Source organism: Notamacropus eugenii, chromosome 7, assembly GCF_028372415.1.
Source record: "Notamacropus eugenii isolate mMacEug1 chromosome 7, mMacEug1.pri_v2, whole genome shotgun sequence".
Classification (NCBI taxonomy): domain Eukaryota; kingdom Metazoa; phylum Chordata; class Mammalia; order Diprotodontia; family Macropodidae; genus Notamacropus; species Notamacropus eugenii.
The window spans coordinates 30030793-30057687 of NC_092878.1; the positions used below are offsets into that span (position 1 = coordinate 30030793).

At 41.3% G+C, this 26895-nt stretch overlaps 1 protein-coding gene and 1 pseudogene across 15 annotated transcripts in view; one reads left to right on the forward strand and one right to left on the reverse strand.

Moving 5' to 3' along the window:
- The window catches only part of LOC140513824 (enhancer of rudimentary homolog pseudogene), an 87323-nt pseudogene that overhangs the window by 30368 nt on the left and 30060 nt on the right, over window positions 1-26895 (reverse strand).
- Window positions 6455-26895, forward strand: part of LOC140513766 (TP53-binding protein 1-like) — a 130630-nt gene continuing 110189 nt past the window's right edge. For 14 of the 15 annotated variants that reach the window (XR_011970316.1, XR_011970313.1, XR_011970315.1 and 11 more), the window contains exons 1-2: window positions 6455-6680; window positions 24490-24524. Coding sequence is in view for 9 of the 15 variants with exons in the window: in XM_072623704.1 (XP_072479805.1) it covers window positions 6455-6680; window positions 24490-24524 (261 nt within the window). In the remaining 6 variants the exon portion in view is untranslated. Of the gene's footprint in view, window positions 6681-22197; window positions 22586-24489; window positions 24525-26895 lie in introns of those variants that run through there. The other variant, XM_072623706.1, reaches the window with a different exon arrangement.

Below are 26895 nucleotides of genomic sequence, written 5' to 3' on the forward strand. Positions count from 1 at the left end.
GCTCTGGATCTATAATCTTCAAATCCAAAATTTTAGATCCAGAAAGTTACATAAGCAAGAAAGACAGACAATTTTATGGTTGCATGGCACCCTGAGATAATCTTGGATGATCAGAGAAAGTCTGATGTAGGAGGTGTATGAAGGGAAGGTGGGAAGGGAATAAATTACAGGAATGCTGGACTATCTATAAAAAGGTATAAGGATGAAAAATGAAATGTTATCTGTGAAGCATTGCAAGTTGACCATCTTGACTGGAATTTGAATATGAATAATGTGTAATAAGTCTGGGAATATAGGTTGAAGCCCACCCACAGTTAGGGAGTCAGGACATGGATGGAAATATAGCAATGGGAGATCAAGAGAAAGTAGGAAAAGAATGAGGTTTTCTTATGAAAACCCAGAAAATGATTCCCAGGAAGAAGGAGTCATCAATAATGTTAAATGTTGAAGAGATGATTAGGACTGAGAAAAGATCACTGGATTTTGTAAATATAAAATCTTTGGAGAGCACAGTTTCAGCTGAGCAAAGAAATCAGGTCAAATTGCAAGAGTTTGAGGAGTATATGAAAAGAAATGGAGACAATAAGAATAGACATTTTTTTCTAGAAGTTTGTATGGGAGATGGAAGATACAGGATGTTGGTTTGAAGGGATGGTAAGGTCAACTCATGTATTTTTAAGGAAGGATTAGAACTGAGCAGATCTATAAGTAGCAGGGAAGAAGCTGGTAGATTGGAAGGTATTTGAATTTAGAGGGAAGTGGATTGATTGTGGAAGTGATTTTTTCAGAAAGAAAAGCCTAGAAAGGGTAAAATCCAGAGTTGAGGGATTGGCTTTGGTGAGGCGAAAGGTCCCCTATTCATTAGAGACTAGAATAAAATAAGAAAAAGAGGATAATGTCAAAGCATTTGGAGATGGAAAGTTGGGGAGAAGAGTGAGTTTTGAGTGAATGGCTTCTGTTTTCTCGATTGTTGTGTTTGTCCTTCATTGCCAAAGAAGACCATGCCATCAGAGAAGTGATGACATGACTTGCACTTGATTTTGTTTTGAGTGAGGGAGGGCTGTGCAGGGCACCAGCCTCACTTCTCCTCCAGAACCACCGGAATCCAATGACCAGATATTCATCAGAATGACTGGAGATGACCCAGGATGCAGTGGGAGACCTTGGGCCCTTTAGGCCAAGGTCTATGCAGGCACTCAATGGATTTAATTGCAAGAAATTCTTGGATGAAGCAACTGATTACAGAACTGATCTATTTTGTGTATCTACATTTTACATACACTAATATATTAATACTAGCTAGAAGTAAATAATGCCCACAAGAGAATGTTTAGTATCCTTCAATCCTAAAATTAATACATACATCTTAAATCCCAAGCCACTAAATATATACATAAATCTTAAATCCCAAAGATGAAATGGTAGAACAGAAGCAAAGAATTTTCAGCCATAGTGGGAGAAAGACATGTGACTAATCAGAGCAAAAATAAAACAGTTTTCACGTCTTCTGATGAGTATAATGGTTCCTTATCATCTTTGGTGAACCTCCGCAATGCACTCCTCTTCCTTCAATTCAATAAGCTTTTATTAAGATATTTTCTCAATAAAATATAAGGGAAAGTACTATGCTAAGAGGAAAGGGGAAAGAGTGTTGTGGGAGCTTTGAGGCGAGAAGAGAAAATCTGAAACAACCACTGAGGTGGATGGGAGAAGCTATTAAGGATGTGTAAAGGAATAATATTGATATAGTGAAATCCCAGTTGAGATTAAATTATGTAAAGTTGTAACAGATTCAAACAATGTGGTTTCTTGACTTCCACCAACATCCTTCAGTGGTCCTTGAGTAGGAGTGGACGCGGGTGGTAAGGGTAATCTGAGGTTACAGTTTGCTTAGGTATGAGTGCAATAGATAAGAGGGCAGGGAATTGACAGGAAGGGACAATAGGGATTTGAATTGGTTATCTGTAGAATCAATATTTGGAAAGGAGGAAAGCAAAGCCAGAATGGAGCCTGGGAGAACAGGGAGGGGTAGAGAGGCTAGAGGTTCTCTTGAGGATAAAGAATAGGTTTAGGAGAAATGAGGCTCAGGGGGAGATGGAATGATAGCTAATTATGATGACATCAAGGAATTTTGTAATGGAACATTTTGTAAACTTTAAAGCATTAAAGATAGCAAGTATTATTAGTCATTTTTGAATGAATATGGTACTGTGAAACTCTGAAGGACTATACTATTTGAAGATCTCATCAGAGGGAGAGTGGAAAGGGGGGGAGGAGGAGGAGAAAGAGAGAGAGAGAGAGAGAGAGAGAGAGAGAGAGAGAGAGAGAGAGAGAGAGAGAGAGAGAGAGAGAGAGAGAGATTACAGAATCACAGGTTTAGAGTCAGGGACCTTAGAGACCATCTTTTTCAACCCATTATTTCTTATTTTATAGATGAGGAAACTGAAGCTGAGAGGTGTGGTATACTTTATAAACAATGTCTTCCAGATGGCATCTTTTAGGTAGAGAAATTAGTGGAATGATGTATTCCAGTTCACCATGTCTACAAAAATTTCAAGGTCTTCTTACACCTGATCTATAGACATTACTAGGTAATTCAATTCTCAAACCAAACGGTAGAAGCCCAGCAAGAGCAAACTAACACGCCTCTTGGTGATCAGTTGCAAATGTACTTTCAAATTAGTAGTCAAACTCAGATTAGGATTTATGTATCCTGTTTTCAATGTATATCTACTCATTGTTGTTGAGTCATTTTAGTCATGTGTCTGACTCTCTGTGACTCCATTTGAGGTTTTCTTGGCAGAGATACTGGAGTGATTTGCCATTTCCTTCTCTAGTTCAGTTTACAGATGAGTAACTGAGGCAAACAAGGTTAAATGACTTATTCAGGGTCACATAGCTAGTAAGCATCTGAGGCAGATTTGAACTCAAGTCCTCCTGACTGAGACCAGGGCTCTATCCTCTGTCACCTAGCTGCCTACAATATCTATGTAGTAGCCCAACAATGATTTTGAAAAAACACATGTATGGTGAAGTGGTTGTTGTTAAGAAACGTTTTATCCTTGTACAAACCCACTTAGTACACTTGTCTCCCTACTCTATACCTACTAAAAATAGAAACTGGTTTGACCTTTCCATTCTACTCCCACCCTCACCCCCAGCAACTTTGGTTTAGTTTCCTATGCTTCAGTTCAATTCAGCTCCACTCCACAAGCATTTATTAAGCTTCCACTACAAGCAAGTTATGGTTAGGCTAGGGATAGATACAAATGCAAAAATGAAAAACAATCCCTGTCCTGGAAGAACTCATATTCAATTGGATCTTCCACCCATATCAGAATTCATAGATAGCTTGCACTATAAACACATTTGGGGGGTGGGGGTGGTTTCATTCATCTGGTTAGGAAACTCACTCTACCCAACCAGAATGATAGTTGTTCAGAAATTTAAAACCCTAGAAAACTGCGGGTGTGGGGGACCTCCGAGAGGTTATTACTTGTGGAGTGTCATATACTAGTACCAGAGGCAGGAGTTGAACCTGGAGCTTCCTGACTCTGAAGCCTGCTAATCTAAGGTCAAAGACAACAACCTTAGAGGTTTTTAATGGCCCTTCACATCATTACAATAGACCACTGCATGTGAGAATCTACTTCTTCAGTCAGTTTCAGCAAATCCAAGTCCTTTCCTCTATTGCTTCACCATGCAAACAAATGAAACTGATGACTATCCAAATAGTTTTCCTTACCGCATGAGGAAGATGCTAGAGCAACAATGCATATGGAAGTTTTGTATATTATTGCCAAGTCCCCTAGATATTAGCAGTCTTTCCCCCTTGGAATTAGTTTATATTTCTTTACCTAATTTTTTTTGTTTACTTCTCTACATACATGTTGCAAACTCCTCCCCACATTAGAATATAAGTTCTTTGAAGGCAGGGTCTGTTTCATTTTTGTCTTTTTATACCTATTACTTAGCATAGTGCCTTGCACATAGTAGGCACTTGATAAATATTTGCTGAATTCAAGGGAATAAATGTTCTCACTTATTATCATTACTGAGCTCCACAATTTACTTAGTTTGATTATTGAATAAAGAAGAGTAAATTCTTAAAAAGTTTACTAGTCTCTAAAAATGAAATCTTCCTCCCTTTCTCCTTCCCTCCCTTCCTTCCCTTCTGTGAAAAGTCTCTCTGTCTCTGTCTGTCTGTCTCACACACACACACACACACACATATGCACATACACACAAAGGCATCAAAATATTTTAAAATGGCACTGGAATTAGGCATAGTCTTACTGTTAATGAATTGCCATAACATGTCCACTTTGTTCCTAATTTATAGCCATTGAGAACTGAGTACAAACTATGGAGGTCTCTACTGAGCTGGAAAGGATCCTAGAATGGGCCTTTCATGGGCAGAACAACTTTTGAGTAACACTAACCTAGCTAAATACTGAGAAGCTCACCACTATAGACCTCATGATGTAATAAACTAGTTCTTTAGTCCTAGCAAAGTGCACAATATTTATAGGATGCATTTAAAGAAGAGAATAAAGAGCATTATGCTCAAAGGTGGTAGGGAAGACTGATCACCAGATAATAGATTTTTCTAGACACAAAAATCACAAAGATTAAAATGTGAGGGATAATAATCTTTGTCAGTTGGAGACAACACTGGCACCAGTGAGATTAGGCATCTGAAACACTGAAGAGTAGTTTATTCAGTGACAGAATTTGGCTCCACAAATTTAAATCAGGACAGTCCAGTTTAGGCTTTGTCTAATGTAATTCTTGGTCAGATAGTCATACCCTAATATTTTACATATATGTCTATTTTAACCACTCTCTTCAGATGGCTATTGGATTTTAAAGTGGTTTGACATAAGGCACCCATTCAGATGTTATAGTCCATATGTTTGTGGAAATTGTTCATTCCAAGAAATGAATTTGGAAAATACATGTAAGGTCATTTAAAACCATTAGGATCTTTGTCTCTGACTTTAGATCAGTAGCAAGTTCATTTTCCAAAAGGGAACTGTCTTTTTCTGATTTTGTATGACATGAAAACTGGCTCTTAAACTCTCTCTCTCTCTCTCTCTCTCTCTCTCTCTCTCTCTCTCTCTCTCTCTCTCTCTCTCTCTCAGTAGATTTCATGGTCACAAATGAAGCTAACATTCAGATTTGCTTCTTGGAAAACGTTATTTTGCATAACTTTTAATGTTTTCTACATCCAGGCAAGGCTGCTTGCAAATGAAGAAAACTGGCCAGTTTTCCCCTATGGGTCATGGAAGATACACACAAAACAATTTCCACAGTCTTTTTTTTTTAAGCCGACTAAATGGATGCATTTTTTTTTCTTCTGTATGACATGAGAATGGGATGGCCAAAGAAGGCAAATGTGAAAAGTCCTTACTCCTATTTAAACAAACACACACACACACACAAACACAATATTCGGGTACCTAGACATGTCTCATATATTAATTGGATGAATAATCATAATATGGGTGAGCATATACATCCAAAGCCTAACAGACTCTTTAAATATTGTATTTCTGCATCTAACTTTTCTCGAGTTAGATTTTCGAGATTTAATTATCTCCGATTGCTTCAGTTACCTGATTCTCCATAAGTAAATATTTTCCTCTGTGGGGTCAACTAAGTTTTGTCTCTTCAGGTTTTCTTTCCTCGACTTTCCCTTACTTCAGAAGGATACCGCAAAACATCTGTAGCCTAGTCTGCATTTAAAAAGCTAGTCTGCATTTAAAAGAAACCCTGGAAAGGAGAGTTCGGGGATGGAAGAAGAAATGTTGATAGGTTGATTAAGTGCTCAGAGGTCCGTGGTACTTGAGTTGTTGGTGCCTAAGAGGGTCTTTGAGGTCCATTTCAAATCTGGGGGCCTAGAATCAACCCCCTGGGATCCCCGAGCCCTCAGGGTCCCGCTTTCTCTGATCGATCTTAAGTTGGACGAAAATGACCGCATCCTCTGTCGTGACACCGATTTCCTCTATCAGGAGATCGCGAGCAACAGGGATGTAGGGAGCCACAGGGCAATGAAAGAAACCTCAGAAGGAGAGAAAGGCAAAGCTCTGGGGCCAGGGGAGGAGAAAATGAGGGGGGTGGGAAGGCTGGGGGATTTCCTACCGATCTTCCCCTTCTAACGGGAGCGGAAAATGTGATTTGCTGTGCATTCCAGGAGCGGTCCCCTGGGGTGACCTCTCCCCGCTGGCCCCGGTAGAGGGAGGGGGCTTTGGGGAGGGAGGAGAAAAGGAGGCGGGTTCAGTCTGGTAGGGGTCCCCGCTGGGAGCCGGGGAGGGGGGGTGTATGGGGAGGGAAGAAAGGAGGGGGACTCAGTAACGGGAAAAGGGGGCGGAATAGCGGGCCGGGCCGGGCGGCGCCTGGCCAATGATGTGGCGAGGCCCAGGAGCGCGGCGTGCAGCCGGCGGACATTTAAATGGGAGACGCCGAGATGCTGAGGCACTCGGCGCGCCCTCCATGGACTCGGGGGCCAATCCAGCCGCGCAGACACAGTCGCAGCTCCCAAGCTAGCCGGGTGTGCCGCCCCAGGGGGGGTCGGGGGGCGCGGAATCAGCCCCTGGGGCAGTCCCAGCGACTCAGGAAGACTTACAAAACCCCCAGGTCACAAAGAGAAGAGAAAATAAAAGGACGCTTCGGAACAGGTGAGTTTAACCCGACAGATGCCAGTTCCAGGTCCTGCTTGGACGCAGACCCCACAAGGAGAGCTTTCCTCTAGTGAATCTCGAGCCCTTCCATGAGCGCACCCCACAGCCCCCAATCCATGCTGGGATCCTCCTTCCTTGCTCTCCTCGGGCAGAGCTGTCTGCTGACAGCCACGATCCCGAGAAGGACTGTGAGCTCCAGAGAAGGAACTGTCCCGAGCTGCAGGTTCCTTCTCTGCAGTGGAAACCCGTGGAGGTCAAGCCTGTCGAGGAAGCGCCTGTTCCGCTTTCCTACACCTTACTGGTTTTCCACTTTCTCAGACCGTCTCTTGTTCCCCTAAAAGGCGGGAAGACACCCCATCCGTTAGGAAAAGGCGCTGGGAAGCAGCGCCTTATTGGGGAAGACTTGAGACTTGGGGTTCAGTCTGGGTGATCATCCTTTCCGATCTGGGCACAGAAGGGATTGAGTCAGAGGACTCGATAGTGAGGCGGTGGCGGCAGTGATGGTGGGTGAAAGAAAGAGGGGAAGGAGAATGTGAGCTTCTCAGGTGTGCTTGTGCGTGTGTTTTTGTGCGTGCTACAGTGTATGCGTGATGTAGTGTGTGTGTGTGTGTGTGTGTGTGTGTATGTGTGTGGTATGTGTGTCCGTTGGCGCCAGTCTCCTATCTCTTACTGGTTGAGCAAAGTTGGAGAGCTGGGAGAAGGAAAAACCGAAAGGTCGTGCGAATGTAGTAGGCTCAGTGAGAGAACCTTTCACCTGTGCCTTTGCGCACCAGGTAAAAGGCGACTGGCTCAGGGGAACGTGTGTGCGCTTTTAAACCAAAGTGAGCCAGGAGCCCCTAGAGGTGCACAAAGTTGGAGATTCCAGGATCTCCACTTAGCCCCACACTTAGTCCAGCCCTAGATGACATTTTCTCCCTCTCCCACTGAAATGCTCAGTCTTACTCGTGTACATATTGGAAGGTACTGTTAAAAGTTGTAGATGCGCATCCCAAACCCCGTCTTCCCTGTTCCCTTTCCCCCTAGACTGTCACTCAAAGGGGTAGTCGCCGCTCATGCTCTAGATAAGAAGCGGTGACAGGAAATCTGGGGGGAAAGATTCTGTTTCACCAGAAAACCTGGAGCTCCGGGCACTTTTGCAGTCCCAAATCGTCTCAGGAACTCGTCTTCTGGGCAGGCCCGATCTGGTCAAACCTTTACAAACAACCCCGTAGAAAGTTCAGTTGCCTAGGGGTTAATACAAACCAATGTTGAAACTAATCTCCCCAACCCATCCCCTTGTTTAACTGGAACTTGTGATTTCAAGAGTGGGGATCTTCCAGTCGCGAAAAACCACTCCAATGGTGCAGATCGGCAATTCGTTGGTTTTAGAGAGTCGCCTAATGCGCTGAAAAGTTAGGGGCTTTGCCCAAGGTCACATTGTATGAACTCAGGTATTATCTGACTCCCGAGTCTGACCTCTCTCTTCTGTGCTAGGCTACTTCCTTAATGCATTGATGTTAAGGGAAAATCAAAATGCTATCTGTGTCCTCCTTTCTGCATTATCTAGGAATGGGCTTTCCAGATATAACTCACCTTAACTCATCTAACTCGGTCATGGAGACTTAAAGAAAGCATAGGTACCTTAACTGGATTGGGGGGTGGGGGTGGGGAGAGAGAGAGAGAGAGAGAGAGAGAGACAGAGACAGAGACAGAGAGAGACAGAGACAGAGACAGAGAGACAGAGAGAGAGACAGAGACAGAGACAGAGAGAGAGAGAAAGAGACAGAGAGAGACAGAGACAAAGACAGAGAGAGAGACAGAGACAGAGAAACAGAGAGACAGACAGAGACAGAGACAGAGACAGAGAGACAGAGAGAGAGAGAGAGAGTGTGAAGGCACCAAAATCACTTTTCCTTAGGGAAGTTTACCTCTTGGTTGCAGAATCAGAAACGAATTGCTTCCCTGCTGGGGTTTCTTGTGTCCTTCCTTTGTTCCCACTTCAAGCTCTCCACTAGCGGAATCTGTAAGCCTTTTAATGACAACAACACTTACAACAAAACCCAGAAGTGTTTCATTGTTAAGACTTTGGTAGGTCTTTCACTGCAGAGGCCAGAATCGGTTATGAAATCTTCCGATTGAAGCAGTAAATCTAGGTGATGTTTATGAATGGTTGTTTATTTCCCCCAAAGTGAGGCTGCCACGAAAGCAGTTGATTAAATCAATCCATTGTGTTATTTTATGTTTAAATTGCCCTATAGGCCCTGGAGGAGTGTTTCTTTCTGTCTATCCACATAAGTAAAACAACTAGAATGAAAAAGATTAAGAAAACTCTTCAAGAGTGAGATGAATTCCAAGGATTTATCTGAAAAACTTTCCAATGTACCCAAGTAGGAGCATGATTCAAATTCAGTCCCTATCTAGCATGCAATCTAAAGTCTAAAGCAATGCAGCTGAATTAACTAATCTTCCTTGGCAAACTACTGTTTCATTTTGAGCATGAAATTTTATTTAAGGCTTCTTCACAACTGTGACCACTTTAAAAAAGAAAAACCTTAAGGTTACAATGGAGCTTAGCATTTTCATTTTACATTTTATGGGTTTGATAATGTTCATTGTTTTTTTAAATCCCATAGCTTTTTTGAGAGAGAAACTATTAACTTGCAGGATCCAGTCTAGAGAAATCTAAAATTCATAGAAAGGCAAACTCTGTTAAATGAAAGTTTGGGGTGTTGTGTGTGTGTGTGTGTGTGTGTTGTATGTGTGTTTGTGCATGTGTGTTGGTGCATGTGTGTTGAATAATAGGATCTCTGCAGGCCCTTACTATAGTGGCCACACTGGAGAACACTAGAAACACGATTCATTTCCTTATCTTTGTGCAGTTTCTAACTAGGACTCAGGAGTATGAGACTTTCAGGCTCTTAGCTCCGATCTGATTATGTGTTAGGATCGCAGTCCTGGTCTTCTGCCTCTGTCTTCCAAATTGAAGCTCTCTGTTGGAACACTGTGTTAAATAAATATATGGAGAAATGGTGACATATCTCCAGACTTTCTAACACTCCAGAATCAAAAACAATTTATCTAGAAAAATTATCTTAACACCAAAGATAGAAATTAAATGTGTTGCAAGGGCATTTCCCTTTCTGTCTGCTTAAAGATTTTGTTTTATGTACTAAATATTTCAGACAGCATACTACTATACTACTACTATGTACTATATATAAAGGATATTTTATATACTAGCAGAGATACAACTGTTCTGTCTGAGAGGTAATGTTGGGAAGTAGCATTGTCTACAATGAATCTTATGAAGGAATCATATCTCAGAAATGACTAATCCAGAACACTACGTTGGAAAAAAAAATCATTTCTTTTTAGAGTTTGTGAGTGTATGTGGGGGGTGAGGTGGGTGAGAGGTGAACTTCTGTGCTGGATGACAGGAATGAATCATGAAGGCAGGTATCACCTTTGTTGCTTACAAAATAAAAATGATTTTGTACAATACTCAGTCCTAGAAAAGCAAATTCATAATAGATCTCATTTTTTATTCATCAAAAACAAAGGTAATGAAAAATAAGTCTAATTCATTGAGAGTAGCCTGGTATGGTGGAAAGAGCACTGGTTCTAGACTCAGAGAATCTGGGTTCAAATTCTCACTGTCACTTCTTACTTGTATGATCTTGGACAAGTCACCTAATTCCTTTGTGCCTCAGTTTTCTCAGTTGTAAAAAGAGGGTTAGATTAGATGACCTTCCAGGCCCCTTCTAGCTCTAAATAAATGATTCTAAGTACAGGTTTACATTTCCAAACAATCAGTTTTAAGGGGGAAAAATTCTTCATGCCCATAATGAAAATAAAATCTCACCCTTATATATGCTACAAATTCAGTCATTCATGGTGTCAGATCATGTAGCACAGAGTAAATCTATACTAATACAAAAAAAAAACAAAACCCTGTATGTAGCATGAATTTGCCTTGACATCATCATTTTAATGGAGTTTTATTGTTTATCACAAAATAATTTTTCTTGACCTATTTTAATATATATAGTCCTTTAAGTTCTTACCTCCTAAATTTTTGTGTCTTCTGATTCCAAGTGTCATCTGGCCTTGTATTGTATGTGATTTGTCCTTTATTATTGAAGAGGACCTTGACATCAGGAACATGATGCCATGACTTGCAAAGTGAATTGTATGAGTCTGGTCATCTGTTCTATGCAATAGAGAGAGACAAGTCCAACTTAACTAATGGTCTTCAATTTCAGGATTTGTTGGTTTGGGCATTTGTAACGTACAGAGGATAGATGAGTCTCTGCTTCTTCATAGGCATTTTAAAAAACATGTAAAGTCTACTTTTTTTGTTTGATGAGTTTGTCAGAAAATTCTAGACTATTTTATTTTATAATTATCATTGCTAAATCATGATACTGAGGTTTGATTAAGTCATCTTAGCTCTAAAACTAGGATACACCCAACTCTTCTCCACTTTTATCTTCTGCATTTCCTAGACTATAAGCCTAAGGAGAAAATGGTCACAGCATCCAAAAAGTGTGGAGTATAGGTGATCACCTCTAGCATCTTTTTAGGGAGATAGTCACATTAAAACGTGTCTTTTCTAGGTATCTCTCCAAAACTTTATTCACTGAGAATTCCCAAAAAGTCCAGGCACAAGCCTCTGACCTCCTTACAGCTTTTCTCTACTGTATTTATTATGTCAAACCCTTAAAACCTAGATAGCTAGTGGAAAGAGGACTGCACTTGGAGTCAGGAAGACCTGAGTTTTAATCCTATTTACACTGTGTGTAAGTCACTTATCCTCTCTCCACCTGTTTCCTTATCTATATAATGGGGATAATGATAGCATATGCCTCCCAGAGTTATGAGGATCAAAAGAGATAAGATTTGTGAAGTACTTTGCAAACCTTAAAATGCTATATAAATGCTGGATGCTATTATTAGAAATAGGTGTGGCACAGTCAGCCAAATTATGAAATGCTGAGAAAGCAAAATAAAAAGGAAATAGTCTCAAATTCAGTAAGATAACAGGTTCTGTCTTATGTAGAGTAAAAAAACATGAGAAATAGATTGTGCAAACTAGTTCCTTTTTTTTTGTTCTTTAAGATCCAGAAGACTGTGCTCCTCAAAAGCCTTTCCAGTGGTACCCACCACAATGACCTGCAAATCAGCGTTTGTTACATACACTGAGTGTCATGCAAGTAAATGATGAAGGAAAACTTAAGGAAAGGGTCAGGTAGAAAAGACATACTTTTAGTCAGGTTTTAAAGAGATAAGAAGGAAGGAAAAACTATGAGAAAAGATAAAAAAGATGATTAGTCCAAGAGATAGAAGCTACAGGGATTGCTTTTCACAAAAATCTGACCTGCTTACACGGCAGAATATTCAGTGAAAATTGACATAGACGTCTATTGTGTTGGCAAAACCTGTTTACTGTGTGCTGGTAAATGTTTAACTACCAGTCTTCTAAGGAAAAAGAAGTGTGCATGACACTTTAAAGTTTAATTTGCATCATTAATATTTATGGACATTGTTAACATTATTAACATTATTAATATTTTCTCCATCACTTTCTTATGTCTAGACAGAACATGAAATCAAGTCCTGATTTGTAGTATTTGCTGATTTCTGAGTTGTAAGGGCTCGCACTGATCATTTAACAATTGTTTGTCAAAGTATCAGCTGGCTCTAATATGCTTCTGCTTCAATTGACGTAAAAGTGAGTCTGAAGGATCACAGAATCCAACCCAAAGAGCTAGACATGACCTTAAACACTTTGTCATCTTACAGATGAAGAAATCAAGACCTAAAGAAGTTAAATGACTTGTGTAAATGACAGAGATATGAACTTCTATTGCTTATCATTGTTAATTCTATTTGAATTTACTACTAGATGATCTAGCTTGGTTATATAAGTGGATAGTATAGTGAATGGAAACACTGAGAACACATACACTCCTCATAAACAATGGGAGATCCACTGGTGAACATAGTGGCCATTCATACAAAACCTCTTCTGGGACATCGTTGTCATCAATAGTTATTGACCGCCTACAGTGGACAAGACACTGTTCCAGTTCTTTAGGATACTAAGATGAATCGACAGCATTTATTCAGGCATTTACTATGAGTGTTACATGCTCAAGATGCAAAGATGAAAAATGACACAGTTCCTCATGGATCATAAAATTTATTTGGAATTCTATCCAAGTATAGTGGGCCATTTCACAGGTGTGGAATTCAATGAAAAAGTGGGCAGTTAATTGGAAGAGAGGCAAAATCCATTCTCTTCAACAATTAGAAAAGCTCATGACCCCAGTCAGGAGTTCTTAACCTGGGGTCCATGAAGTTGCTTTCTTTTCTTTTAAATATTTTGTTAACTTTATTTCAATACAGTTTGTTTCCTTCATAATCATATGTATTTCATTTTGTGCATTTAAAAACATTATACTGAGAAAGGGGACCAGGATTCTACCAGATCACTACCCAAGTCCTTGAAACAGAAAGGTTAAGAATGCCTGCCCTAAGTAGATTTTGAACTTATTTGCTTAAATAATCCACAGTTAACCTGTATAAGAACTGTTATTTAATAGATTCAGAAATATTTTAGCAATTTAAATACTTTCTATTTTATTTATTTTGAAAGTGGAATTTTTTTTAAATCATACCTGAAGTTATATGCTATCTTCCTCAGGCACATATTTATTATTTGGGACAAAATAGAGTGACTTGAGCCTCAGTGAGAAGAGAGAATGCATTAGAGTGGGCTGTTTATGTGTAATTCTTAAAGACTTACCTATTTTCAACTAGAAAGGCACAACATTGCTAGTTTCCTTTCTTTCCTTCACAAAAACATGGGCACTCACATATACACAAGGATTCTACTGGCAATTTTATCTCAGCCATATGTTTCTGGATTGGCAGTTTGATCAGGCAGCTTCCTCAGTCTAACTCCACTGCCTTCCTCTGCTTTACCAGACTTCTGGTCAAGTCCTCTACAGTCTAGGCTCAAGGTAAAGTCTCAGGGGGCAACAGTATGACAGGGTCTTAGATGGCCAGGGTAATTAAACTCCTCACCCAGCCATCTCTAACTTTCTTTCCTCTCCTTGAATTGTGCTTTTCCCCCCCTCCTCTCGTTTCCCTCCTCAACTGGAAGAAAATATGCAACAACATTTTTTCACACAGATTCCCTATTATGTACTCCCCAGAGAAAAAATGCTTAAAGCATAGAGAGACCTCATCACAATACTTTCTGTTCTATTTACCCACAGACAATATCAGTCCTCTCATGAACCATGTACAGTATCTGATTGGGGATCACAACCTATCTCAAGTAGTCTCCCTAAATACCTACTGGACTTAACAGATAGTGAGATCTAAAGCAAATAATATTTCTTATTTTTTATGTCTCCGCATTCCTCTACAGAAATCATAGTGTGATGCTGCATCATGGTATGGAGGTAACACTGGGTTCTTGAAGACTATGTCAGGTAGCATAAGCATTGGCATATTCAAACAACCAGGAAAAACTTTGAGTATGATTTGGATAACAGATTGTGTCTGCTCCATGAGGAACAGCAAAGTATGAGGAGACATTACCAGAAGTTTGGCCATAAAGTGATGAATTCTTTGGCCATGGTGACCCAGGCACCAAAGAGGTAAAAATGCAAAATAGTCCTGACTAATATGTGGCCCCCTTCCATTTCTGTGATGATGGTGATGGGAGCATGAGAAAGGGATCAAGTGGGTTAAGCATCACGTAGTTTTCAGATCTACAAGTCTATGTTCCAGCCACTGATTCCAAAGAGGCCAAAACTGCTCAGTTCTCTGAAGACCTACAACATCTTCTAAAAACAACAACCAAAAAAGATGTCACCTACATCACAGGGGATTGGAATGCTTAAGCACAAAATCAAAAGATAACTGGAATAACAGGTAAGTTTGGTCTTGGAGTGCAAATGAAGTGGGACGGAGACTAACAGAGTTTTGTCAAGATAACTCACTGGTCAGAGCAAACACTTTTTTACAACAATCCAAAAGGTGATTCTACACATGGACAACACAGATGGTCAATATTGAAATTCGACTGATTATATACTTTGCAGCTAAAGGTGGAGAAACTCTATAGTCAATTAAAACATGACTTAGAGCTCACTGTGACTTAGATCGTGAGATTCTTGTTGCAAAATTTAAACTTAAATTGAAGAAAGTAGGGTAAACCATCAGACCCCATAGGTATGACCTAAGCAATATATTTTAAGAATACGAAGTAGAGGTGATGAATAGATTTAAGGGATTAGAGCTGGTAGAAAGAGTGCCTAAAGAACTATGGACAGAGGATCACAATATTGTACAGGGGCAGGGACAAAAATATCCCAGAGAAAAAGAAAAGCAAGAAAGCAAAATATCTGTCTAATAAGGCTTTACAAATAGCTGAGGAAAGATGGAAAGTGAAAGGTAAAAGAGAAAAGGAAAGATATGTCCAACTGAAGGCAGAATTCCAGAGAATACCAAGGACAGATAAGGTTTTCTTAAATGAACAATGCAAAGAAATAGAAGAAAACAATAAAATGGAAAAGACAAGAGATGTCTTCAACAAAAGTAGATATATCAAGGGAATGTTTCATGCAAAAATGGATATGGTAAAAAAATAAAAATGGTAGGGACTTATGAGAAGTAGAAGAGATAAAAAAAGAGGTGGCAAGAATATACAGAAAGAGTATTCAAGAAAGATCTTTAACCTCAGTGATAATGGTATGGTTACTGATCTAGAGCCAGACATCTTGGAGAAGGAGAAGAATTGCTAACAGGAATACTAGTAAGGGTGATGGAATTTCAGTTGAATTATTTAAAATTCTAAGAGATGATGCTGTTAAAGTGTTCCATTCAGTATGTTGGCAAATTTGAAAAACTCAACAGTAGCCACAGGATTGGAAAAGATCAGTTTTCACCCTAGCCCTAAAAAATGACAAGGTGAAAGAATGTTTGAATTACCAAACAATTTTGTTCATTTCCCTTCCAGACTGGGATCTGGGGTTTGTTTGGGTTTTTTTTTTTTTTTTTTTTTGACGAGGTAAAGAGCCCATTCTCTGCCTCATTTCTTTATCAGTGAACAGGCATTGCCTCAGTCAAACTGAGACCTGTTAAAGACCTTAGCTTAGAAAGGCCAAAGTCTCTACTGCATCTAGGGCCATCTCTAGTCATCCTGATCTATAGATGGCTCTGGAGAAGAAAGTGAGGCTGGTGACTTGGCACAGCCCTCCCTCCCTATATCCAATTCACTTGCCTGTGGTAGCATCATTTTCCTGGAGTCATGATCCTCTTCAAGAACCAAGGAGAAACAATAGCAAGCAATAGTGTCAGTATAAATGCAAGTCAGTTGTTTCAATATATTGACTCATTAGACAAGATCACACATTTAGAGAACCAACAGATTAATGTTTGTAACGCTGATCTGAAAACTTTGTTGTTCTTGTCTGACTCCTCACTGCTGTCTACGTTCACTCTGAGACCATCAGGATCCAAACAATGACCAAGTAGGGAGTGGCCTGGGACCTATCATTCTCTAGTCAATGAGGGCCAGAGTGATTGGGCGTTGTCAGGTGCTTAAGGGAAAAAAAAAGTTTCAGGGATCAAAATTTGTCATTGTTTGTCCCTCATTCTCCAAGAGGACCATGACATCAGGGAGGTGATTCCATTCTTGCTATAAAGGAAGCTACAAGGCATGAAGAAATTGCTGTTAAGTGAAGGATGGTTCACAAGTTTCATTTGTTTTTCCAGAGAACTGAGTAGAGGAGTAAGTTGTCAGTTTGGATGGAATCCTAATAAAGCTGCCCCCACCCCCAATATTCTAACTTCCTTACAGTCCCATTACCCCTACTTCACCACTCCCCCATCCCTAACTCAATATCCGAACTTCTTTATATATGCCTCACTGCTCACTAGAACAGGTGTGTCCATGAACTCCTATGTCTCACAGAACAGCAGCAGTGTCCCTGAGATGAGATCCCAGTCACTGTCTCTAGCCAGTCACTGGTTCCAGACCCATTCCTCATACTTCCCACAGAAACAGCAGGTGTATTCATGCACTCAACCACAACCACATCCATCTAGTCTCAGACAGGACCATCCTTGGCCAATCAGAAAGCAGCACCACCAGGATGCCCATGCAGGATGTGGACCCCAAAACAACAGAAGGAACTTTCTCTAAGTAAGCACCTGCTCGGTAACAGCAAAATCTATCCTTTCGGTGAACCTATGACATAGAGAGGCCCATTATGTCATTATCATACATTCATACCCTGCCATGGATTTTTCTGTATGCATTGTAGGTATTTGCATACACAATTCGACCGTGGCTGGGACTCCTCCCCTATAACCTAATCCTTAACAAACTCCTCCTGTCTTCTTAATATTCATAATTTGTTACGTAATCGCATCTTTACCCTATAAAAATCCATCTTGCTTTCTCTGAAGTTGCTGGGCCCTCTTGGGCTTCCTAGGAAGCATCAATCTCAAGAAATGTCTATGCTTGGATTAGAGATGGTCTGACTGAATTTTTTGAGATAGTTCGACCACAACATTATCATGAAACCACAACAGTTCTATACTAAAGAGATCTTTCTCAAACCTGTCCTCCAATATGTTAGTTATTCTTTCTAACTTTGTCATCTGAAAATTTGATAAGTATGCCATTTGTTACTTTATCAGACGTTAATAAAAAACAAAGTGAAACAGCACAAGGCAGTGTTATAACCAAGGTGTGGAAAATCAAGTTTGGCCCAGGGCACTGAAATTGAAAAACAGCGACATCACTTGTACTCTTTTGACAGCATGTAAACAGCTGAACCTAGCAGCTGGATAACAATAATAATTATTTTAAAAAGGAAACTGCCAGATGGTACAACTGCTCCCCTCAGGGTTGTAATACAGGCAAATTCCTCTCAGATTTGGACCAATCCTTCTTCCTAAGTGACTGGAAGACTAGTGACACTCTACAAAGCACAAGGAAAGTTAGGAAGAGGATTCAGTTTGGAGGTAAAGATAATGAGTTCGGTTTTGGACATGCTGAGTTTATGATATCTATGGGATGTCCAGTTTGAGATGTCCAATAATAGGCAGCTGGAGATGTAAGACTGGAGGTCAGAAGAGAGGTTAATGTGGGATAAAGTAGATTTTTCTTAATCACCAGCATAGAAATAATCATTGTATCCATGGAAACTAACAAAATCACCAAGTAAAAGAAGAGGAAGAGGGCCCAGGACAGATAGCTATGGCACATCTGTGGTAAGTGGGTATGATTTGGATGAAGCTCCAGCAAAGAAGAGCAAAAGGGGTGGTCAATTAGGAAGGAGGAGTACCAGAAGAAAGTATCCCAGAAAAGGAGAAGAAGGTAAACACAGGCTCAAAGTTTACAGAGAGGTCAAGAAGCATGAAGCCTGAGAAAAGACCCATGTTTCTCTCTAATAGCCTGTAAGTTGCCTGAGGGAAGGGACTCATATAATGTAGTGGGGGCAGTTCATAGGTATTTGATAAATTCTTTGTTGAATGAATGAACCAAGATACTCAATAGCTTCTTAAAAGATTGTCTTAGCAGTCCACACAGACATGGATGAAGCATGTATATTGCACAGATCAAGATCATGATACTTAACTGGAGAGATGGCACATGGAATTAATCCATCTTTTTTTTTTTTTTTTTTTTTTGTGATAGACACTGGACATAAACAATTGCCTAAACCCAGAATTGGATAGGAGGAAGAAATCAAACTGGATTCTATTTGGGAAATTGCAAAGCACTTTTACTGATTCTAAACTGTTTTCTCTTCCTTTGCAATTTAGAAAAATGGTCCCCTCAAAAAAGTCATGAACAGGGATTTTACAACTGAGATAATCAGGAAACTGGGACAGGATGCTTCCTCATAAGTTTTTTTCTTTATAAAGCAGAGGTTCTTAACTTTTTGTGTGTGGCAATCTAGTGAAGCCTATGGACCCCTTCTCAGAATAATGTTTTTAAATGAATAAAATAAAATACATAGGGATTGCAAATAAAACCCATTATTTTGAAATACAAATTTCAAAATAGTAAAAACAGACAAAACTTCAGACTCCAGCTTAAGAATGCCTACTTTAGAGAACTCTTTTTCCTCACTTCCCAATTTACAATCAATCAACATTTACTAAGCACCTATAATATGCCAGGCACTATGCTAAGCATTGGGGATGCAAAAAGGCAAACGACAGCTTCTACCCTCCAGAATCTTATAAGGAGACATGTAAACAAATATATACAAAGAAGCTATATATGGGACAAATAAGAAATAATTACCAGAAAGAAGGTACTAGAATTGAGGCTGAGAAAACCTCCTTATAAAAGATGGAACATTAGCTGAATGAGGGGAGTGGAAAGAGGATAACACTGTATACAGTTATAGCTACATTGTGTAAATGCTACTTTTGATAGACTTGGCTCTTGCAAGGCAAGGTTCTAGGACAACTCCATAAGGCTCATGATGGAAAATATTATCCACATCCAGAGAAAGAATTGTGGCATTTGAATGCAGATGGAAGCAGACTATTTGCTGTCTCTCTTTTGTTTTGTTTCTTCTTTCTCATGGTTCATTCCGTTGGTTATAATTCTTCTTTACAATATAACTAAAATGAAAATATGTCTAATATGAATGTATATGGACAGCCTATATCAGATTGCATGCCATCTTGGGGAGCGTATGGAGGGGGAGAAAATTTAAAACTCAAAAGCTTGTGGGACTGAATGTTGTAAACGAAAAATAAATATATTTTAAAAATAGGAAAAAAAAGATGGAATTTTCGTTGAGAAGTCCGAGAAGTCAGTAGGTGAAGCGGAGGAAGGATAGCATTCCAAGGACGGGAGACAGCCAGAGAAAATGCCTTAATTTACCTGTGGTTTTAGAAATCACAACAATGAGTAACAATAATGATTAATAAAGTGCTGCTTCCCACCCTTTGTTGCTTTTAAGAACTCCAGTTGATCTCCCCCAGGGACCACCCAACCTCATTTGGCTTCCATCCTACCTCCTCTTAGGAGACTGATGATATCTCCTTTACAGAGTATAGGTGGGCAAGCTGAATTCGAACTCTATTAATGCTAGAAGAGACCTTAAAAAGCTCATAGAATCAACTGGTTCTACTGTTTCATTTTAAAGATGGAATCTGAGGCCCAAAGAGGTTAAGTGTTTGTCCGTGGCCATACAAGTAGTAATAGAGATGCACTTTGAACTCCCACATAGACTTCAAATCAGGTGGTTTTCCTACAATATTAGACCAGATATTAATCAACACCGCCAACTCTTGGGGCAGGCAGAGTTAGAGTTGGGCTACCTCCATAAGCTAACAGGAGCCTAAGTAAATTCTGCCTAGTGGTGCTTAGAGAAATGGTGTGTTGAGCAGAGACCTCCCATACTGCCAGCATATCTTCCCGTAGAGCTGCAAAAAGATAAGTAGCTCTTAGGCTAGTTTAAGAGGTTTGAGTACATAATCCCCAGTTTCTTTGGGTGCCTCCACTCGAGCAGACCTCTCTCAGAGATAAGATAAGTCGTATCTCTCTGGTCACAAATTTTTAAATCCCCAATTTCTTCCAGCTCCTTTCCTTCCCCAAAGTGCTTTGCACAAGACTGATCCCTGGAGAAAAGTCTAATGGGCACTGCCTTTATGTTTCCTTCCAGGCTTCGTTTGGGATATTAAAATCTCTCCTTTGAAAAGGGCTTTAGAGGCTTTTAGATTGCTTACTAGCTCTGGGCAAGTCACTTAACCTCATGGACCTCAGTTTCCAGCTCTGTCAAATGAGTAAGAAGGAAATGGCAAATCCCTCCAGTATCTTTGCCAAAACCCCCAGAGAGGGGTCATGAAGGGTTGGACACGCCTGACAACCTGTCCTGAGAGCGCTGCAAGGCGGGACTTTGGACCAGCACGCTGCGTGGGGCTGCAGGATTGTGGGGAGCAGCATCCCTGCGGATCACCTCTGGGTATTTGTGATAAGCCTCTAGTGGCCCCCAAGTCTGTCTCCCCACACCTTCTAATACAAGCCTAAGCTTGGAGCCTTCCCTTGTCTTTGGAGACCACACCGAACCCCGCTTTACAGGGGAGAAGCTGGGGCTCAAAGGGGTTGCATGGCACGCGCATGATCAGGCACCCCCTCATGGCACCTCCAGCCTCCCCCCTGCCCCCCCCCGACCATGGAGGGGCCTTAAGGGCGGTGTAGCGCTCAAGGCTGCAGGAGCCCGGTCCAAACCTCGGCGTCCTGCCCGGGACGGGAGCACGTGGGTGGAGTCCCCGCCCTGCGCCTAGCCCTTAATTAATGGTCTGAGTTGCACGGCCCTGACCATGGGCCACCAGGGATCTCCGCCCTTACAGGGAGCTCACGCGCAGTACCTGTCGGACTAGCCGTAGGACCGGGCTCTACCTTTCTCCCCCCACCCCTCCCCCAATTCGGTTCTGCTGACGGCGTTACCGCCGAATCAGGCTATTGTTAGGCCCCCGCGGAGGGGTTCTGATTGTGAATAGCGCGGCCCAATCAGAGAGCGGGTCGAACGTTGGCGCTGCCGTTTGAGCCGCTGCGTTCGGCCCGAAGCTGAGTTCTCGGCTGGGGTGCGGAGGCGGAGCGGGAGCTGAGTGCTTGGCTAGGCGGCGGAGGCGGAGTGGGAGGCGGGAGACCGCGGCTTTGGGATTTGGATTGTGGGGGCGACCGGTCTGCCGGAGTGGGCAGCCCGGGATGGGGTAACAGCCCGGCTGACGGAGGGCGGTGCCTGAGCGTGCGAGACCGGTCCGGAGGGGAGCTCGAGGAGTCCGCGGCGGAGCCAGGGCCCAGGGCCCGCCGGGCCTCCGGCGTCTGGGGCGACGTTAGCCTAGGGCCTGACCGGCGACGAGCGGGGGGCCGCAAGAGCCGCAGACCCGAGGGACCGGAAATAGAGACTGGGAGTCTAGGGGAAAGGTCTTCTGGGGTGAAGGCCTGGGACTGGTTGGTGGGCAGTGACCGGGAGGAGCGTGGACGAGTCTGTGGGGAGTGACTGGAGAGGAGCGTGGACAAGTTGGTGGGGAGTGACTGGGGAGGAGCGTGGACGAGTGACCGGGAAGGAGCGTGGACGAGTCGGTGGGGAGTGACTGGAGAGGAGCGTGGACAAGTTGGTGGGAAGTGACTGGGGAGGAGCGTGGACGAGTGACCGGGAAGGAGCGTGGACGAGTCGGTGGGGAGTGACTGGAGAGGAGCGTGGACAAGTTGGTGGGGAGTGACTGGGGAGGAGCGTGGACGAGTGACCGGGAAGGAGCGTGGACGAGTCTGTGGGGAGTGACTGGAGAGGAGCGTGGACAAGTCGGTGGGGAGTGACTGGAGAGGAGCGTGGACAAGTTGGTGGGGAGTGACTGGGGAGGAGCGTGGACGAGTGACCGGGAAGGAGCGTGGACGAGTCGGTGGGGAGTGACTGGAGAGGAGCGTGGACGAGTCGGTGGGGAGTGACCGGAGAGGAGCGTGGAAGGGTCCGTGGGGAGTGACTTAGAGAAGGGTCAGTGGCGGGGGAAGGAGCGGGGTGTGGACAAACAGACCTGAGGGCTTGGAATTGAGGGTAGGAGACACGGAAGTGGCAGGAGCAGGCCCGAGCCCCAGCGGGGCTCGTGGAAGTGGACGAGAGGGAGTTGAAGCGAAGGTGGTGACACCGAGGGTTTGTAGCAAGTGGAAGAGGTGGTGGCTAGAGAAGGTCAATGGGTGGAAAGGGATCAGGACGAGGAGGAGGGGAGTGGCGGAGAGGTGCGAGACACCCGCAGAAATGAGGCACCGGAGGCTGGTGAGGCTGACCCTGCTGCAGCATCTCGAGGCCGCCTATGGCTTAAAGATCCAGAGCGCTCGCGGCCGGCAGGAGTCTCGGGCGATAACTTTTAGGGTAAGACCAGGGGGAAGAGGGCTGAGGGAGGACATCCGAAGGCTAGTAAGAGTCACTGTGAACCAAACTGGTGAAAGTGGAGCATTAATTTTGTCCAGAAAAGAGGACAGGATGATAGCTAACGTATCTCTAGAGCTACCTATGTGCCAGGGGAAAGAAACTGAGAGGTTAAGTGGTTAAGCGGTCAAGTGACTTGTCTGGGATCACACAGATCTTCTGACTCCAGACCTCGCTCTTTGTTCACACACCCATTTAGCTGCATGTTTAAAACTAGAAAGAAACTTAGAAACTATCTCCTCTAACTCACGGTTTTACAGAGGAGGAAACAGGCCCAGAGAGAGCTTCAGTAATTTGCCCAGAATCACGCAACTATTCTACAAAATAGATTCTGAACCTAGGTTTTTCTGACTGTTTGCTAGTCCATGCCGCTTCTCGATTTTACACATGATAAGCCATATGGTGAAGATGTCAAGATTTACTGTTGGTTATAACTAATGTTTCTATAGTACCTTAAGGTTTCAGATTACTCCATGTACTTGATTTTATCTGAACCTTACAACAACCCCTTGAAGTGTGTGTGTATCTTTCTCTGTATATATACATGTGTGCGTGTGTGTATACACACACACTACATGTTATTATTATTCCTGTTTTTCAATCTGAAGTTCATAGAGGTTAAGTGAGTATTTGTGATTATTTTCTGAGGCTTTTGTGGGCTATCAGGAAGGGTGGTTCATTTAAAAAGAATGGTGTTTTCTGAATGGTTCAGTGGAAATGGTTAAGTACTGAAGAGGAGTTCTGGTTAAATACTAGTGTGTGTGTGTGTGTGTGTGTGTGTGTGTGTGTGTGTGTGTGTGTATGTGTGTACTTAGATTAATTAATACAGCTTCTTTTATGTGGTCCTGTTGTGTATATTTGTTACAGCTGGTTTTTGAGTGCATAATAGTTAATTGAATCTGATTATGCCCAAACCTAATTTTTGCTATTGTCAGCTTTATGTCATAAAACATTTTTTAACTAGGTAGTTAAATTGACACTTTTTTGTTTCTACTGATTATTTACCAATATGATAGTCTCTTCAGTTGTTTCATTCTCTACCCAAGATTTTATACCTATGAGATAGTAATTTCAAAGATTTCAAGAAATTGAAGGAAAAGATTTAGAAATGTGATGTGAGCCATGTAATATTTTTGAGATAGCATTATGTTCTACAAATGCATAAAGAAGACTAAAATGATTGACAGATGGAGAAGGTCTTTGCAAGACATAGCCCTTGATTTTTTTCCACTCATAAAATCAAGGAATTTATTTCATAATTTAAAAAAATCGTGTATCAAGCATCTATATACTATGTTTTAGGTGCTGAACAATACTTAAGATCTTGTCGGTAGAGTAGAAACTGACTAGTGGACACATTGTATTGGACAAACAGCCATGCAGAATATTACTCAAATATGAGAATGAACAGTCATATTATATTATATAAAGTAAGTATGAATGTCTTTAAGAGATAAGTGTAAATCAGAGTAAGTAGCCGCTGGAATTGTTTCAGAATGTAATGTGAGGTGAGATAGCTAAGAACAATATTAAAGTTGTACTTCTATTTGCAATAACATTTTATACTGGTTCACACTTAAGAGTTTCTAATACAAAAACTTGTGAATTGCACTTTATACAAATACATAGACTAATATATAAAAACTAATATTTGTGTTCTAAAAATCAACTTATTTGTCAGTATACTGATTTTTCCGTCTTCCCCTCATTTTTTAAAATATTCTATTGAAGGCATTGATTTAATCTGTTTAGTGTAAAGAGCACTAGGCTCCTTGCCACATTCAACTATCATTGCTATGCACCTCCCGTATCTGTACCTTAGCCCTAATCTTTCTCTTCAATTCTAGCCCTGAATCATAATCTGCCTTTCAGACATTTCCAGGTGAGTGTCCCGTAGGCATCTTAAGTTCAACATCTCCAAAATAGTACTCACCCACCTCTCTCTGAAGTTTCTTTTGAGAGCAGTTCTGTCCTAACCGTTCTGGTTTGTGAACTTGAAATCGGCTGTAACGCTTCATTTCCCCTCAACCCCTATACCCAGTCACTTGTTGATTCCCCCTACAAAACATCTTTCTAATCCTTCAATCTATAACCCTAGTTCAAGTTGACCTGTTAACTTCTCCCCTGGACTATTATAGTAGCTTCCTAATTGTTGTGTAGGTCATGGTTTTACCCTCCAGGTTTTATCCATCATCCACTTAAAACAAATGATTGTTAAAGCATGGGTATGACTGTGTGGTTCCTTTTTTCAAAAAGATTGCTATCTTGTTTAGAGTCAAATACTACAACTGCCTTGTTTGGCATTTGAAGTCCTTCAAAAAGTAACAGCCAACCTTTCCAGGTTTATTACATATTACTCTGTTTTTTGCAGTGTGCAGTTAAAGTAAGCCTATTTGACATTTCTTTGCTTCCATAACTTTACAGAAGCTATCCTTCATACCTAAAATACTTTTTCCCACACTTCTGCCTCTTGAAACCCTTAGTTTGTTTCAAAGTTTAGCTGAAGTGTAACCTACCCTTTTCTAGTTTCCCATCCTCCAGTTAGTGCTTCTTCTCAATTGTATTGTATATATTTACTTACGTGTATCTATGTCTTTTCCCTCTACTTCTCCTCACCTCCATGAAATGTAATTTCTCTGAGCAGGGACTGTTTCATCTTTGTTACTGTATCTTTCTCTGGAGCCTAGAACATAGAAAGTGTTTAATAGATGTTTGTTGCATGAAAGAATTTCTCTCAGTGACCTCATCAGTTCCTAGGGTTTTATTATCTTTCATTCAAGATGATTAAGAGCCATTGTTAAAAAGCTGTCCTTGAAGCCTGGGATTAAAATGTTGCCTTTGACTTTTTGTGTGATTTCCTGGCAAGTCATTTAACTATTCATTGTTCTAGGCATTTAAACACTACTATTTGCAGAAAAGTTGCCAGTCTCTATTGGTAGAATAAGTGCCCTCATTTGGGAGTTATCTACACCAGTGAAGTCACCAGTCATATCCCTAATCCTAAACCTATGTAGATGACTTGTAGGTCTGTATAGCCAGTCCCAGTTTCTCCTCTGAGCTTCTGGCCTGCATCACTGTTTGCCTATGGGATATTTCAAACTAGATATCCAAGATTTATCTCAGTTTCTTGATATTACAAACCTGTCTCAGAGATATCTCAAACTTAACAGGTCCAAAACATCTCATTATATTGCTCTCCAAACTTCCCTATTTTTGCCCCCAAGGCACCACCAGTCTTCTCATATCCCAAGTCTAGTAACTTTCCATTATCCTCTTCATTTTCCCTCACCCTGTATATCTAATCAGTTGGCAGTTGTCTTGTTTCTTTCTGACCCTCCTTAGTTCAAGCCTTCATCACATTTAGATTACTGAATTTGTCTCCTAATTGTACTTCCTGCCTCAAACCATTTCCTATTTCTGTCTTATCTTACATATTGCTGCCAAAGTGATTTTCCATTAGCCCAAATGTGATCTACAAAATAAACTTCATTGGTTCCCTGTTAACTCTCTAGGATAAAATAAACTCCTCTACTTAGCTTTTAAAGCCTTTCACAAGCTGTCTTTCCATCCTCATTGTATGTTACTCATTAAACAACCCCACCCCCAGCCCATACCGACTAGCCTTTTCTGTGTCCCCCATGTACTCAGGTATGTCCTGAATCTTCCTTTGCAGTTGCCATCTCCACATGCCTGTAATTCACTCCATCCTCACCTCTGCTTCATCTCTCTTTTCCTTCAAGATTTAGCTAAAATATCACTATCAACCTTTCCTGATTTTCCATCCTTCCCCCCAAAAATGCTTATTTAGCTATTTTGTATTTATTTATATTCTGTACGTACTTCTCTCCCTCATTAGCACATAAGTTCCTTGAGAGTAGGGGTTATTTTATTTGTATTTTTATCCCTAGTGCCTGGTGTATAGTTACAGCTTAATAAATGCTTATGGATTGATTTTTTAAAAAATACTATAAATGGCTTATCTCCAGTCCTAGTAATGGGATGTCTTCTGCGTTAGTCATTTTCCTAAGTGTCGTACGAGCTTACAGAAAATTTTTATGCTTAATTCTTTCAGTATATATATCTGTACTGTTATTTTTTCCAGGATCTCAGAATTTGATTTCAGATTATTAATAATAGCTCATTGTTACAACATGTAGTTTATAAAACTCCCTCTGAGTTATGTGGAATTATCCTCATTTTACAGGTGAGGTAACGAAAGGGCTGAAATGGCTTATTAGAGGCCACATAACTAA